The 14,528-nt window shown below is 40.5% G+C and overlaps 1 protein-coding gene and 1 long non-coding RNA gene across 8 annotated transcripts in view; one reads left to right on the forward strand and one right to left on the reverse strand.

Moving 5' to 3' along the window:
- Window positions 1–14,528, forward strand: part of SPIDR (scaffold protein involved in DNA repair) — a 205,240-nt gene that overhangs the window by 11,340 nt on the left and 179,372 nt on the right. For all 7 annotated transcript variants that reach the window (XR_012630439.1, XR_012630440.1, XR_012630442.1 and 4 more), the window contains exon 5: window positions 2,130–2,281. Coding sequence is in view for 4 of the 7 variants with exons in the window: in XM_074880660.1 (XP_074736761.1) it covers window positions 2,130–2,281 (152 nt within the window). In the remaining 3 variants the exon portion in view is untranslated. The remainder of the gene's footprint in view (window positions 1–2,129; window positions 2,282–14,528) is intronic.
- LOC141948383 (uncharacterized) lies at window positions 3,590–4,352 on the reverse strand. Its single transcript, XR_012630444.1, has 2 exons — window positions 4,272–4,352; window positions 3,590–3,963 (listed from the first exon to the last, which is right to left on the reverse strand). It is a non-coding gene; the product is annotated as an uncharacterized LOC141948383 (long non-coding RNA).

The raw sequence follows: 14,528 nt of genomic DNA on the forward strand, positions 1-14,528 counted from the left end.
GCAGCTAAAGACAGAAAAATCTTTACTTGTGTGCTCCATTACATAAGGGTTAATTAAGATAATGTTTCGTTTGCATTAGAACTTGTTAGGAAGTAGTTTCAATGTGACTACTTCCAGAAGAATAGATCAGGTTAGCTTTGTAATACTTCAGCTAGATCTGAAGTATTACAGCTAGACTTTACATCTTGGATGTCTGGCAAAGTGTTCAGGCAACACCATGAGTTGATTTTTTTCATTCATATTTTTGTTGTTGATTTAGCACTGTCATTAACATAGCTGATGGTCATCTTTTGTTATTCCTAGTACTTTTCTTTCCTTATTTTTGAAATGGAAGACTGTCCGTTTTCTAGACTGCAATCTAGTGCTCACCAGGAATCTTTCTAACCTGCCATCAATATAATTCCATTGGACTTGTCTCCTGCAATTATATGCTGCAGGTTTTAATTGTTAAGTCTCTTTTTTTAAGAGACAATACACAGACTTCTTTTTACTCTTGTAAGATAGCAAAATTTGGTTTCTCTGTGTAAATGAAGAAACCCTGATGCATTATGTGTCTGCTTGAAGGTACTGAGGAAATCCAGTCATTTCCGTTTTTCTTCTAAACACCAAAATTTGTTGGAAGCAGTGGGGAGTAAAAGAACTGTAACTTCCATGCTTTTTCAAGTAACTATTGTATATAGTAATTATAGTATTGTACACATGTATCTGTGTGTGCATATATAGGTACAATTGTAAGTATGGGGATAATAGCTGAGAAAGTATTTTTAAAAGTGACGTGCCCTTTCATGTGAAGTTCACCTTCAGAGACAGAATTTTAGTACTTGAGTGGGACAAGATAAAACCGATTGTCTCCTATTTTATTAAAGAATTTATCCTGCTGACACAAGTTGCATGTAGCCTGCCACACAGCTTCAAGAGAGACTTCTTTGTGCTACTTGGTCACTGATGTATGTGTTTAAAATTTCTGATGAAACGTTCATGTAGTTGGAAACAGAAATGCATTCACGTGTGTGAAAAAGCAGGCAACACCAGAGCTGTGTGTTTATTTGTCTGGGTGACTTCAGAGTTTGGAAGTTCCATGAAGAAACTAGTGATTTAGACTATAGTAGCACTGCCAAGTCCAGAAGGTACTGACACAGTTCCACAGATCTGTACAGATACCTGGAGCATTCTGTAGGTGCCTCCTTTCTCTGCTGCCTCTCCCTCTTTCAGTGTTAGAAATGTGACATTTACAAAAGCAAAAAGGCAAAACCAAAAAAGCTTTCATCCCTCCTCCTCCTCCTAACATGCTCATTTATACAAAATATGAGATTCATCCTCTCAGTACCTTGTGGCACTTGGACTTGAAGGGTGGCGAGGCTGCTACGGTAGCTCAGGCTTCCACTGCTTTCAGGACATCCTCAGAGGTATGAGTGGACTTTTGGAGCTGCATTAAATACCACCTGGTCATAACGGTGGTGGAAGAACAGTTCTGCATCTTTATCTGCATCTCTTTATTGCCATTTTGCTGTAGTTTTTCTTGAAAAAAATCAATCTTTTCTTGTGCCTGTTTCTATTAATTTATCCTAAATAATCCTCTGTCTGATGTGCATAGAGGTTTGATTTGCAGACCTGTGTATTTAGCCATGGTGTTTTAGGAGGTGACCATTTCAACTAGCTTTTTCATTTCTCTGGGGGGGTTACCACTTATAGCAGATGTTAACTTATACCAAATTTTCAGCTGTTCCAGGTATTTGCTTAGAACAGTTAATTCTGCACAAGCGCACTTGGAAAATCCAATGCAACTGGGCAGCCCCTGCTGCCAACTAAAACCTAGGCAAACTAATAATAACTGAACTAAAAAAATCCTACCTACCTAAGCAGTTAAATATACTGCCTCCTATGGGCAGTACTCTGAAATCTTTTTTAATGTAATTTTTATCTCTTCACAGAAGCTTTTATTGTCTGCTAGTACGATTTAGCTTTTATGAGAGGATCACAAAATAGTTAAAGATCAGTTGAACATAGGTAAAAAATAACTTTGCACTTTTTCCCAAGTGAGGGATAATTGTAGTATTACTCTGACTTCATGCTTATGAATAATACATGGTGATTAAGAAAAATTATTTTTACAAATATTTGTATTTCAGACGAATCGGAGTTCATTGATTGGGAGAAGGATAGTGATTCTACCCATAGGTGTGATGGAACAAATGACAGTTCACTGGAGATATCAGACTCCGACTCCTGCACAAATCTTAATTCTCTGCCTGTCAAAGAGGAGAATGATGAGCTTTGTAAGGTGAGAAACTGTTTCAGATTAAAAAAAAAAAAAAAAGCTTCTACTATAATTATGGAGTGTATTCATATTTGATTGCATTTAATTTGGAGGAATGTGAGGTTTGTGCTTGCCTCATCTCTCCGGAAGGCATTCTGTACACAAGAATTTGAAGGCATTTTCTCTGACTGCCAAACCTCAAAATGAAGCAGTGCCCCACACGTAGAGCAGGTCACTGAATCACAGGATGACTGAGGTGGGAAGGAACCTCTGGAGGTCATCTGGTCAAACCCCTCTGCTCAGAGCGGGGTCAGCTGGAGCTGGCTGCTCAGGGATGTGTCCGCTTGGGTTTTGAGTATCTCCAAGGATGGAGACTCCACAGCCTCTCTGGGCATCCTGTGCCAGTGCTTGGTCACCCTCACAGTACAGAAGTTTGTTCTTACATTTAAATGGAACTTCTTGTATTCCAATGTGTGTGCAAAAAGGTAATCAAGTGGGTAGGTTTCTCACCAGAGATGTGATGATCTGAATTCTCTACAGCCTTTGGCTGCCTGGTGCAAGTTGATGTCCAAATTTTCTGTAAAGTGATGGGTGAGACAGTAATTCTATTTCTTTTCAGTACTTTGAGACCTTGACTATATCAAATACAGGTATTGTGACTAGAGTGTGTTCTGAGAGTGATGATGAGATAAGGGAGTAATTACAGGGCTTCCTGTGTCACTGAGAAGTGATGAAGATTCAAGAGCTCAGTAAGGTGGCAGCAGTAAATATTGAATCATCCCAAGATTTCTTAGGTTTTGGGGGGTTTTTTACTTTAGAAGATAGAATATTATTTATAAAGAAAGCATGCTGTATCAAGTACAGAATAGATGGCAGAAATGTTGATCTTCATTTAGTGCTTTACAGCGAAATGAATTGTGTTAAAAGACTCGAGATTTGACGCTATCCTAGGCGAAGTTAACATCTAACCGCTGGCGCTGGAGGCCCGCCGCATCCGGGAGCGCCTCGCCAGCGGGCTCCGGGGCCGGTGAGGGCTGCTCCGGGGCCGCCCCGCCGGGCGCTGACGGCGGCGCTCCGGCAGAGGGCGCCGCAGGCCCGGGCTGCGCGGCCCCGGCCCCCGCCCCGCCTGCTGGCCCGACCGCCGCCCTCCCGCGGGCGCGGCCCTGGGGCGGTGGCGGCGGGGAGAGGGCCGGGTCGGCCCTGGCCGGCGAGCTGAAGCTGCGCCACCGCCTGCGGACGAGGGAGGGAAAGGGGCCAGACCCCGGTCCCCGAGATGGGGACGGGGAAGCCTGTTACCGAAGCGTGTTAAAGCCTTATTAAAACTCATTTAAATTCATGTATCGATTCTTTATTAAAATCTCCGAGAGAGAGGATGGATGGAGTATGACAGGGAGTTCTGCTCCCCGTGGAAGAGCTGTTGCCGGTTCCCCAGTGAATGAGCCCCACTGCAGGGTCCAGCCGCCTTTCCGGGGACTTGCTGCGGCCGGAGGGTCTGGCCGTGGCACATGGCAGCAGGCTGGCTGCGGTGGCCATGCATGTCACCCGTCTTTCCCCTCGCTCACACAGGTGTCAGCAGCAGTTTAGCGTCTGTAGCTCAGAGTTCAGCAAAGGTTAGTCAACTATTTTTCAGGTTCGTGAAGAATTGATCTCAAATTGTTCAAGTCCTGGGCAGCAGCATCAGAAGGGACCGCACGGAGTGCATAAATCTGGGAAAACAGAAGTGGGATTTATGTAAGCAGTAAAAGTTGTTCTGCTTTTATTATACTAGCATGACTTACCCCAATGTAGATGGAGAGTTGGATAAATGTTATGAGACACATTCATATTAGTAAATGGTGTTCCTTAGAGGGCTTTTTCAGATGCCAACCATAATGTAATAAAAGGTTTTTAACCCTAACCATAATAGTTATGCTACTACAAAAGCTGTGGGTAGGTTCAGAATCTGAGGATGCCTCTGGAGATTTCCCAGCTGGAGTGCCATGCTGTGGGCCTTTTCATGGGTGGTCAGCCTTACCAGTAAACTTTCATCTGGGAATTTGGTGTATGCAGGAGGGTAAATCCCCAGCAATCTCTGTTCCTGTTGCAGTCTTTGTTCTGCTTTACTTGGGATATGCTGTTTTCCTAGAAAAAATTGCAGCCAAGCTGTTTGAGTTGTTTTCAAGAGAGAGTAAGAAAAGCAGCGTTCGCTATAGGAGGTCATTTGCTGTATGAGTATTTCTTAAAAAGGCCTGTTAGTTTTGTGGGCTAGTTCATGGTAAGGAGGGAAAAAAAGCCAAATGTTGATATATCATCATTTTTGTGGTATTTACTAAATCTCTGGAACCTAATGGAGTGTGTGGATAATCAAAAGACCATGAAATTTATTTTACCCCACTTCAAAATATGCCAAATACCAAGAGGTTCTGGAGGTTTAGGATTGCTGCCAAAATATCTTTATGGTAGTATTTACCCATGGTAGGAGTATACTAGGTTTCTAATGGGAAATTTCAAAAGATGAATAACTTCACAGCTTTTTTCCCCTCTTACAGACCAATAGATCTAATTTGAAAATTACTTACATTCAGTGATAATTAACTATGTAGAAAGACATCATGTATTGTTTTGGTATGAAGATAAAGCTCTTGCTTATTTGTAGGGTGTAAAGCTACAATCCTGGTTCAGTTTATGTTCCAAGTCCCTGTGCTGTGTCTTTCCTATGAACTAGCCACCTCTGACGTGTAAAGCTGCTTGATGGAGAATAATGAGGAAGGCAAGTTGAAGCTGGTCTTGTGGTGAGCAGCTGTTAACTAATTTTGGTTTCGGTTCAGCTCAGAATTTTTGAAGAAATGTGCAAGATATGACATGGTCATGCTTTAATTTCCTTTGTATATTTTTAGGGGATGGGAAAGATATTTTTTAATTGTTAACTTTCCTTTGGCCTGTAACTGGTTGAATTTTTGCTTAAGGTGATGCAGGACAAAGACCTGGCAAGGCCTGATCCCAGATGATTTTGTTTTGAGAGTTCCTCTGCCTTGAGGTGCCAGTGGTAGATGCCTGGTTGACTTTTTTCTTGGAGACTATGGTGCTAAAATAAAGATTAACAATTAATGTTAATTTTTCAGCATACATGTTTTCTAGAAGAGCACCGCGTAATCACCTCAAAATTGATCTAATGTATTTGATCTAATGTATTTTTATGCATTGGTGATGACTACTTTTTGCCTGACTTGTGTAGACCTTGTCTCAGGAGCTGGAGTTCCATATTTTAACAATTATTTATCTCTGCATTATTTTCAACTTCTAAATATTTTAATGTTAGGGATTAAATGAAATCTAGTGTTCTTGTAGGTGAATTCATGTCTCCTGCCATACTACCTCCTAAACTGAGAACTTTTTCTGTCCTTGTGCACTGAGTAGTATCATCTTCCATACTCAGATCCCTCTTTAAAAGACTTTCTGTAACTTAATCCCTTAAAGTAGGCCAGCGTTTTTATGGAGTATATAATTTTGGTATCTTACAGAGTATGGTCTTTTCTTTTTGTCCCATGTGTTAAATCTACTTATCAGTTTCTGATGGGTAGCCAGATTTGCTTGCTTTATATGCAAGGCAAGTGAGATTTATCCCAGAATGGTGTGAGGAAAATTTCACTCCTTTATATTGCTAATATGTAGGAATTAGTCTCTGTACTTGCTATGCAGCATTAATAAAGCTTAACTGGTTATAGCAGACCCTCTTTATTGCAAAGCACACTAATAAGCTTGTCTGCTGATCATAACATCTAGTTTGGCTGAAAATTCATCAAAAAGCCACATGGTTAAGAGCTTGTTTCCTTTAAACACACATAGAATGGTAATATCCCCAAAGTATCTTGCTGTATGATGATAGACAACTAAAAAAGAGAATTGTTATATTTCATACATTTCAAAACTCTGTTAAATGGATCACCACCATGTTATCTATTGTGCTGCAGTCTTTGTGCTCTGACAGTGGGCAATCTGATGTGATCATGTTCAATCTTGTGCAAAAATTGTTGTAATGTTATGCAAAAGGTAATTTTGGGGTTTTCCCTGAGTGAGGTGCACATTATTTGAGAAGTTCTTCCTGCTCATGGATGTATATAGGTTTATATCTTTTACCTGAGGCCTTCTCATCTGTCAAAGTAAGGTTCACTCAGCTGCTTAGTGCATGGATTTATTACTGTCTTAACTTTGCTTTTAAAAAAACCCAAACTCTGTCCTTCTGTAGTATTACATTGAGGGGGATTCAACATACCTAATGAAGTCTTGAAGAGATCACTTACAAGGTGAGTAGGCCAAGATTTTGCTGTTATTTCTGGGCCTGCTCTTATGTCCTTGCTCTCTTGATCCATTATAATGGTAATTATAACTATCATTGGCTTGGTCATTAGAATTGAGTCTAGCACTATTGTTGTGTAACAGAATTTAAAATAGGTTATGTCAAGGTAGGGAATCATTATTATGGGAAATGAAATTTGTGTCATCCTGTCAGACTGATGACTTAACACTGATAAAGGGTAATGATACGACCATGTTATTGCAAGCACTTAATTTTGTCAGTCTATTACCAAAGGAAGCTTATTAGAATATATACAAGAATACCCACAAACTTACTATTATTTCTAAATGTGTACTACATGGAATAGTTCAGGTTGGAAGGGACTTCAAAATGTCTCCAGTTCAACCTGCAGAAAGCAGGCTCAGGTGCAAGGTCAGACAAGGTTGCTTAAGGCTTTATCCAGTTGGATCTTGGCGAACTCTAAGGATGGAGACAGCATAACCAGTCTGGGCAACATCCTTCTTCCCTGCTTCTCTCATCCGTGTCTCCCCAGAAAATGGAACCTTACTTTTCTGGGTAGAACTGGCCTCTTCTAGCAGGACTCTTCAGGTGGGCTTTTTAGGCAAGACTTACTCATCAAAAGACTGCAAGTCAATAGTGGTACAGAAACAGATGCCTTTTGCATTCATATCAGCAAGGTGGAATGACTTATACCTGAACTGCTAGAGAAAACTGAACTTGTGCACCAGGTGCTTTCTGCTACATCCCCTCTGCAGGGATGTCTCTGCATCTTCTAATCCAGAAATGAAGCACTGAAGCTTTTTTTCCTTAGTCACAGGCAACAGTTCCTCTCCCAACTTTGTTTCCATGATTTGTTCAGATTATCAGAATAGGAAACAGCATGTTTCTGAGTGAGCTGTGGCTATCTGTATTAAAACTAGCTTCTCTTAAGTCTCCAGTTAAACAATGACCCCATTAATTTTAAAGCACTATTGAAGATACTAGTTCAGCTAATATCTAACTGGTTCAGATGTTCCTTGCTTTGATGGTTTAAAGTACGTTGGGAAGACTTTCCTTTATAATTCCAAGAGACAGGAATTCAAATCTCAATGTAGCTGAATTGGCTCATTATCCTCTTCAAGAATGATGCAGTCAGTCATATGAGTGTCTTTGACACTCGTTAAGTGTCTTTTCAGTGGTGTAAAAGGTCCATGGTGGCCGTTTTGACGAAAGTTTCTTTGATCACAGCTGTCATACTTACAGGTGCTTTCATGTCTGTGTGTATGCTCTTGTAGGTGATACAGAGTATCACTGAGTAGCTGTACTCTTTGTGCCTAGTTTGTGGAATTCCCTGGATGTCTTATTAGCTAAGTACAACAGACTCCTGTGTACCACATTCTGGGTGTACAAAATCTGATGGATCACAGGAGCTACCACAGTGACATAAACAGACTTTAGACCTTGCTGTCTTGTGCTGTCATTCCCAGGCTGTATTTTTATGTTGTTTGAAGCACCAGGCTGTTTGTGCTTGCTAATCCAGCCTCTCTGCTTTGTTTAACTTAAGGCTTCAGCTGAGCCTCGTATTCCTTCTTGCACAGCTCTGGAGAGCAACAACTTTAAGTGCAGCTGACAGCATTGCTATCTCGGCATCCACATATCGAATGCACGCCTCTTTGCTGTCTTCCCCCCTCCCCCCTCCATGTTTGCTGGTGTTTTAAACAAGATTCAAGTGGCTGTGTTAGTTTTCCTACAGCTGCATGCCACAGGAGGCATCTGCATTTCCTCAGGCCTGGCACCTCTTGGCAGCATGGCTCTCTTCACAGCACCGCAGAGGGTCTTCAGGAGTACTAGTGAGAAGCGAAGCGGTGTATGTTTGCCCTGTCAGGGCCCTGATCTCTATCTCAAGAGGTGCAGCAAAGAAAGAGGGTCTCGTCTATCTCCTGTTGGTAGCCTGCCTGGTGCTACAGCAGAAGAGGCTACAGGAAAGAGCAGAGCATGCACTGCCAAGAGTGCTCACCTGAAAGGAGAGAAGGATAAAGCCAGAGGAATTAACAACATTAGTAGGAAGTTGAAGGTTTTTGTCTTGTTTCCCCACCTCTGATGAGGCTTTCTGTTTGCCATTATGGATAATTTGCTAATAGGTTTGTGCTTTGCTGAGAGCTGTGAGGACAGTGAGAAAACTGCTGGGTTTCGATTTGTCTAACTTTGTCTTCCAAACTGATTCCTAAAGATGTGTCTCAGGACTCCTCAGGCCAAATCCAAGAAGAAATTGGTTTGAACTTGTTTGAAATCCTTTTTGAAGGAAGTGGTGGAAGAGAAGTTTTACTGGAATACATAGGACCAGTCTTAATCATTCCTTGTTCTGATAAACGTGCTTTCTAAATACTGTGGTTCTGGAAGGAGACCTGAACTTTGGCTCATGGCTTGAATTCTCTAAAAGCCTTTGGTTCAATCTTTCTTGTGGGTTGTCACTTTGTTTTAAAAGTAATTTTATGATCTTTCAGTGTCTGGTTCTGTCATCCATTGTGCCAGTTAGTTGCATCAGGTAAAGGCCCACATATATCAGGGAAAGTAAAATACTCTCTTACTACCAGGCACGCGTGTTGCATCCAGTGGTGAAGAAAACATTTCTTGTCCTTTTAAGGTACCTAGTGCAGTTGCAGCTTGCATCTTTTCACAAGTGAACCTTACAAGTCTAGGGTTTTGTGGTAGCAATACAAGAAAGACATACACTTGGCTATCTGGAAAAAAATGCATGTGTAATACTGCTTAGAGAATGGCTAAATGAAAGTAAGATATTTAAGTGTTCGAGGTCATCCAATTCCTGCTAGAAAAAGTAAAGCATGAGGTGTACCACAATCATGCAATTATCCCTGTATTTAGGCTTCATCTTCTTGCAAGTTTATTGTCACTTTTCATGGAAACAGAGCTGTTCCTTTGGTGGTAAGGTTTAGTGTAGACTCTACTGAATTGTGATGATCTGGAAATAAACTTAGAATACCTTAGAAAACCCAGGAAGACCAAAGTTTAGAAACTATTCTATACTAACCTAGAGGTTATTAAAACCTTCCGAGGTTTTTCCAGTGTGTTACTCCCTCTCTTTAATGGATAAAGCTCTTGTATATCTGTGCTTGTTTTTATCTCACATGGAAGAAGGCAGCTATGTGGGGGTTTTGTTTTTGATTTGTGGGTTTTTTTAAAGTCATGCCACTGTATCTTTTGCTTGGAAAGAATGCAGTTCGGTGGCATGGTATGGGGAGCAGGACATTTGTTCCTGGCTCCCATCACAATGTGGAAGTGTGTTGGATAGATAAGAGAGGAGTAAATAGGGGTAGAATAAATGGAATAAAACTGAAAATGTTTATAATAAAACTTAAGAAATTTGGAGGTGGGAACTTTTGTTGGGTGGGGGGTTGGCTTTCTTGGGAACAATGAGATGGGACTGAGGTGGGGTGAAATCACAATGTCTCTCATATCCAGTTTGGCAGCGTCTGTGTCATGTTCTGTTGCTCTTGCTTTGTGATAAACAGTTTCTATACAAATGTCTGAATCATCTGTAGATGTCAATTCAGATTTACAGTTCTTTTGTTATCAGGACACTTACATTCCAGACTAATAACCCCGGTGACTGATTAACCCTTTCTGTGGAGACTGTCTCTTGCAATGGGCTAGAAATCCATAACTGTAACATGTTAAAGAGGATTTTGCCTGCTCTGCAGGAATCTGTTAGCACACTCTCATGTATATGCCAGCTGCACACAACGCGCTCTCACACTTTTTTCCCTTTAGCATATTGCTGTTTGCCTTCAGACCAGGGCAGCAGCCTTGACTACTTGATGGTTTTGTCTTTGTCTGTCCTCAATCTCTCTGGAAACATGCTCGTAAATTGTTACTTCATACAATATCTCTCCCACTACTCACAACTTCAGCTCAGCTTTATTATTCCCACTTACTGGACATGTGAAGAAGCTGTTGCACCTGACTGTTGATTCACTGCTCAGTCCCAGCACAGTGACATACTTTTTGACTCAGTGTCAGTCATTGTCCTCCCACTCTGTCTCTTCTTCCCAGCACGGTCACTATTTCACTCAATTGTCCCCATTCACCCTCACCTGGTCATTGCTTGGTCTCAGTTCACCGGTTCTCTCTTGCCTAATACAACTGTTTAGTCTGTGCCACCAAATACTCTCATCTGGTTGCAACCCTTTAGAAAGGGTGGCTGCGGCAGCTCCTCAGATGAGGTGTCTTGCCAGCACAGTGCTGTTGTGGCAGCCTCCAGTGTTCTGCACGCAACAACTCTTGTTTCTCTACGTGTATTTTTCTCGTCGTTGCACCAGGGGAGGAAAGGCCTGTTCTCCCTTTGTAGGAATCCCGGTGGAGCTGCTCGGAAGTTTGATGCTTCTGAGAGGAAATGACTTGTTGGTATTTTACAGACACATTGACACCTTCCTGTGCATGGGAAAGGGACCATTGAAGCTAAGTGAGAAAAGCAGACTTGGAACTGTCTGCTTGTGAAGGCGAACACAATGGGCAGAGCAGCTTCATCCTGACATAAAGTAGTTATGGACAAGAAGGGGTAAGGTTTGTGATGGGGTTTAAATACTCTGAAAAGCTGCTAAAACCACTGCAACTTTAAAAATCTGTGAAGTTTGCACACCAACTGCACTTGCAGTTTTAGTCCTCCCATTCACAAAAAAAAAGGTGCAATGGAACTAGAAAAGCTTCAGAACAAGTTGGGAAGAGTGATCAGATATACAGGGTGTTTTCTGCAAGAGAAGAATTCTGTAGACTAGAAACCTTCAGCCTCAAAATGGCATTGTCATGGAGATGACATGAAAGAAACCCATGAATCACAAATAGATAGGAAGAAGTAAACAGAATGACTAGGTACTGTATAGAGCTAGGAGACATCAAGTTAAACTAGCAGGTTGATTCAATTTTGAAAAGCAGTTTATTCATCCTACCATATGAGCTGCAGATCTCCTTGCCACAGGTTGATATGGATGCTGAAAGATTACATGGGTTCAAAGCCACAAACTGGAATCAGAGAGACTGTTCTGTGGCAGTATTGCTGCATCCTGTTTTAAATTCTTCCCTGAACATCTGACATTAATCATTGTTGGAGACAAAAGTAAGGGGCTAGAGTGATCCTTCGTATATTCCCCTACAGCTGTTCCCATGTTTGTGTACTATGGGCTTTTCAGCATGTATGAATTTTGTCGTCTTTCCATCGCCACCCTTGGTGCTTTCTCTGCAGAACAACTGAGAAGTCGCATACCAAAAGAAGATGTAAATGGATCTCCACTTGGTGCAATGCAGTGGGTACCCTTTGTAGCTCTAGTTCTCTACCACCTCCTGCTCTATGTGGCTTTGGCAGGGTGTTTTTTCACGTAGTCCAATTTATGCTTACCTCATGTTTTTAATAAAGCTTTCTGAACAGACATAGTAGAGAGGAGCCTTTGAGACAGCATAGATTTTGTAGAGGGTGGTGGCTGTAGCCAGACTTGCTTAGAGAAGCTCTTGCCTTCCCTGGAGTGAGCTGGTGACAGGCTTCACAGACTAAGTTTCTTTAACTTGATTGAGTGAGGGAGAAGTGCAAAGGTAAATCGAGGGGTTTTGTTTTTCTTTTTTTTTTTTTTAATTGAAATCTTTAATTTTTATGGCTAATTGGAAAAGCACTATGGTTTTCTCTTAAACATATGCATTTGTTGAAGTACACTTAAGCGTCATGAAATTTTTTTAAAAAATTGGTGTTGCTGAGTTTCGTTGTGAATGTGGTAAGTTCCAATAATAAAGTGATTTGTTTAGGATATGAAGCACTTCAGGATCTTTTGGAATGGGAGAACGGTATAATCAGCAGAATAAAAAGAATAAATAGTATAAATCCACAATACTGAACTTTCTTTCTGAGGTAAGGAGGGTAATTGCAGCTCCCTTTTGCAACATGTATGTGAATGCATGAATGTATAATGGTGTGAGCTAAAGTTGGAAATAGGTGCATAATGCTAATGCAATAAATAATGTGTTATTAATAAACTGATGAGGGTTATTATATTGAAGGTTCATCTAGCTCGGGTCCTGAATTATAATAGTACAGGGAGAAAAGTGTAAGACTATGTTAAACGTTGTGCGTTGGGAGAAGGAGGATGTCTATTGCAGTTGAGGTGCTTTCTGTGCCAGAAGTTGCATTGAGATTATTAAATCTGAGAGACGTTGTGAGCTTTTATCCTTCAGTAGCTAGCTCAGTCCCTTTCTGAACCGATTTAAGTTTATGGTCTCCAGACATTTGGTGGGGGTGGATACCCCAGTCCAATTATGCATTAGGTGTTTAAGACAGAATTAGAAAAAAGACCTTTTAGGTGTGGCAATTGTAGATAAAGCATCATATTTCCTTTCACTCTGTTCTTTGCAGATATGCACAGAGAAAAGAATTAACAATATTATAGACAGTACTGGAACAGTTTTACAGAGCTGCTTGTAAAAGATTATATAGCTGTATACCAGGAAACTTCACCAATGGTGACCTTTGGCTAATGTGTTCCTCCTTTACAGGACTCAACAGGATCATCCTTATAATGTAAGATACTTGTGGTGTGTTGGGAGGATGTAAGGGGTTTTGTATTGTGTTTACTTACTGGTTTAGAAAGGAAGGGTCAATGCAGCTTTTTGCACTAAGAAAATTTGTCATCAGCCTCAGCCTGTAGTTATTGGAGGAGGAGGTAAAGGAGAAAAAGAGATCTATTGTTCTCTTACATAGTTCGTGGGGGAAGGTTGGATTAAAAAATATCAGGTTACGTAGACTTTTCAAAAGGTATGAATTTAGGACAAGGAAATAAAATAGGACATAATTGCCACTCTTATATGCCTAAAGTGCAATGAGCCAGACAGCAGAAAAGTTTGTCAGTTTAAACAACAACAAAATCAATGTTTTTACAAGAAATATGTCTGAAAAAAATGAAGGAGGGTGATTATTCCCATCAACTTTTTAACCTTTAGATGCACTTGAGTCTTGTTTTCCACATTTTTTTTGCCCAGCAAACAGTAGAACTAGATTTGTTTCTTACATTATTTTTGACTTGTGGCTTACATCACTTATAATTTAAAGATTCTATGATTTGTTTTCTTTTCTGTAAGAACATTTAATTGTTAAAAGCTTAGCACTAACCACAGGAGTTGAAGAGGGAAAAAGTAGTCCAGTGTGCATCAGAACAGGGCAGAGAATTCTTTTCTTACATGACTTTACAATTTTAGATAAATGGTTCCCATGTATATTGATGGCTTCTTAAATCTAACGAGCTCAGGGGAGAAACTAGGTCCAGGAAAATACCCGTTTTGGTTTCTTCAACTTTTAAAAAAAAAAAAAAAACAACCAAAAAAAACCCCGGTGAATGCATCACTTTTGTTGATAATGAAGATACTGAGTTGATGCATCACTTTCATATGTGAGTCTAAGTGAAAAACATTGCTTATATCTCCTCGATTCCCATTGTGGATACTGAGTATAAATTTTTAAGTTAGTTAACATCATCGTAATGTATTGTGTTGGGAGCTAAGTGGACGAAGTGGAAGAAATAATTAGGGAAATGATGGAAAAGAAAACTAGAACATGATTTTATATAGTATTGGAAGGCAACATAACTTCTATGCCACACTTACGCAGTGCAAGTCACTTTTTGAAGATAAGAATGAGAGTGAGATGGGGGGGAAGTTGTACGATATTATTAAGTACTTCATGTAATTTTTTTGTTGTATGTATAAATTCACAACTATCTTGAGCATTCTCAGGTTGGCATTGCTGCATGTTTAATGCAGCAGTTCTTTATGGATCATGACTTCAAAAATTTGGTTGTGAAGAAGCAAAACTTTTTAAATTCTCTGCGTGCGAATTGCATGGCTTTTTAATGCTACTCAGCTGTTACTTAATTGCCATCAATTAATTTGTAAGCATTTTGGAAAGTGGTGGTGGAAGTTTTCTATCTGCCTTGCATGCTCCAG

This window comes from Strix uralensis, chromosome 1 (genome assembly GCF_047716275.1).
Source record: "Strix uralensis isolate ZFMK-TIS-50842 chromosome 1, bStrUra1, whole genome shotgun sequence".
Classification (NCBI taxonomy): Eukaryota; Metazoa; Chordata; class Aves; order Strigiformes; family Strigidae; genus Strix; species Strix uralensis.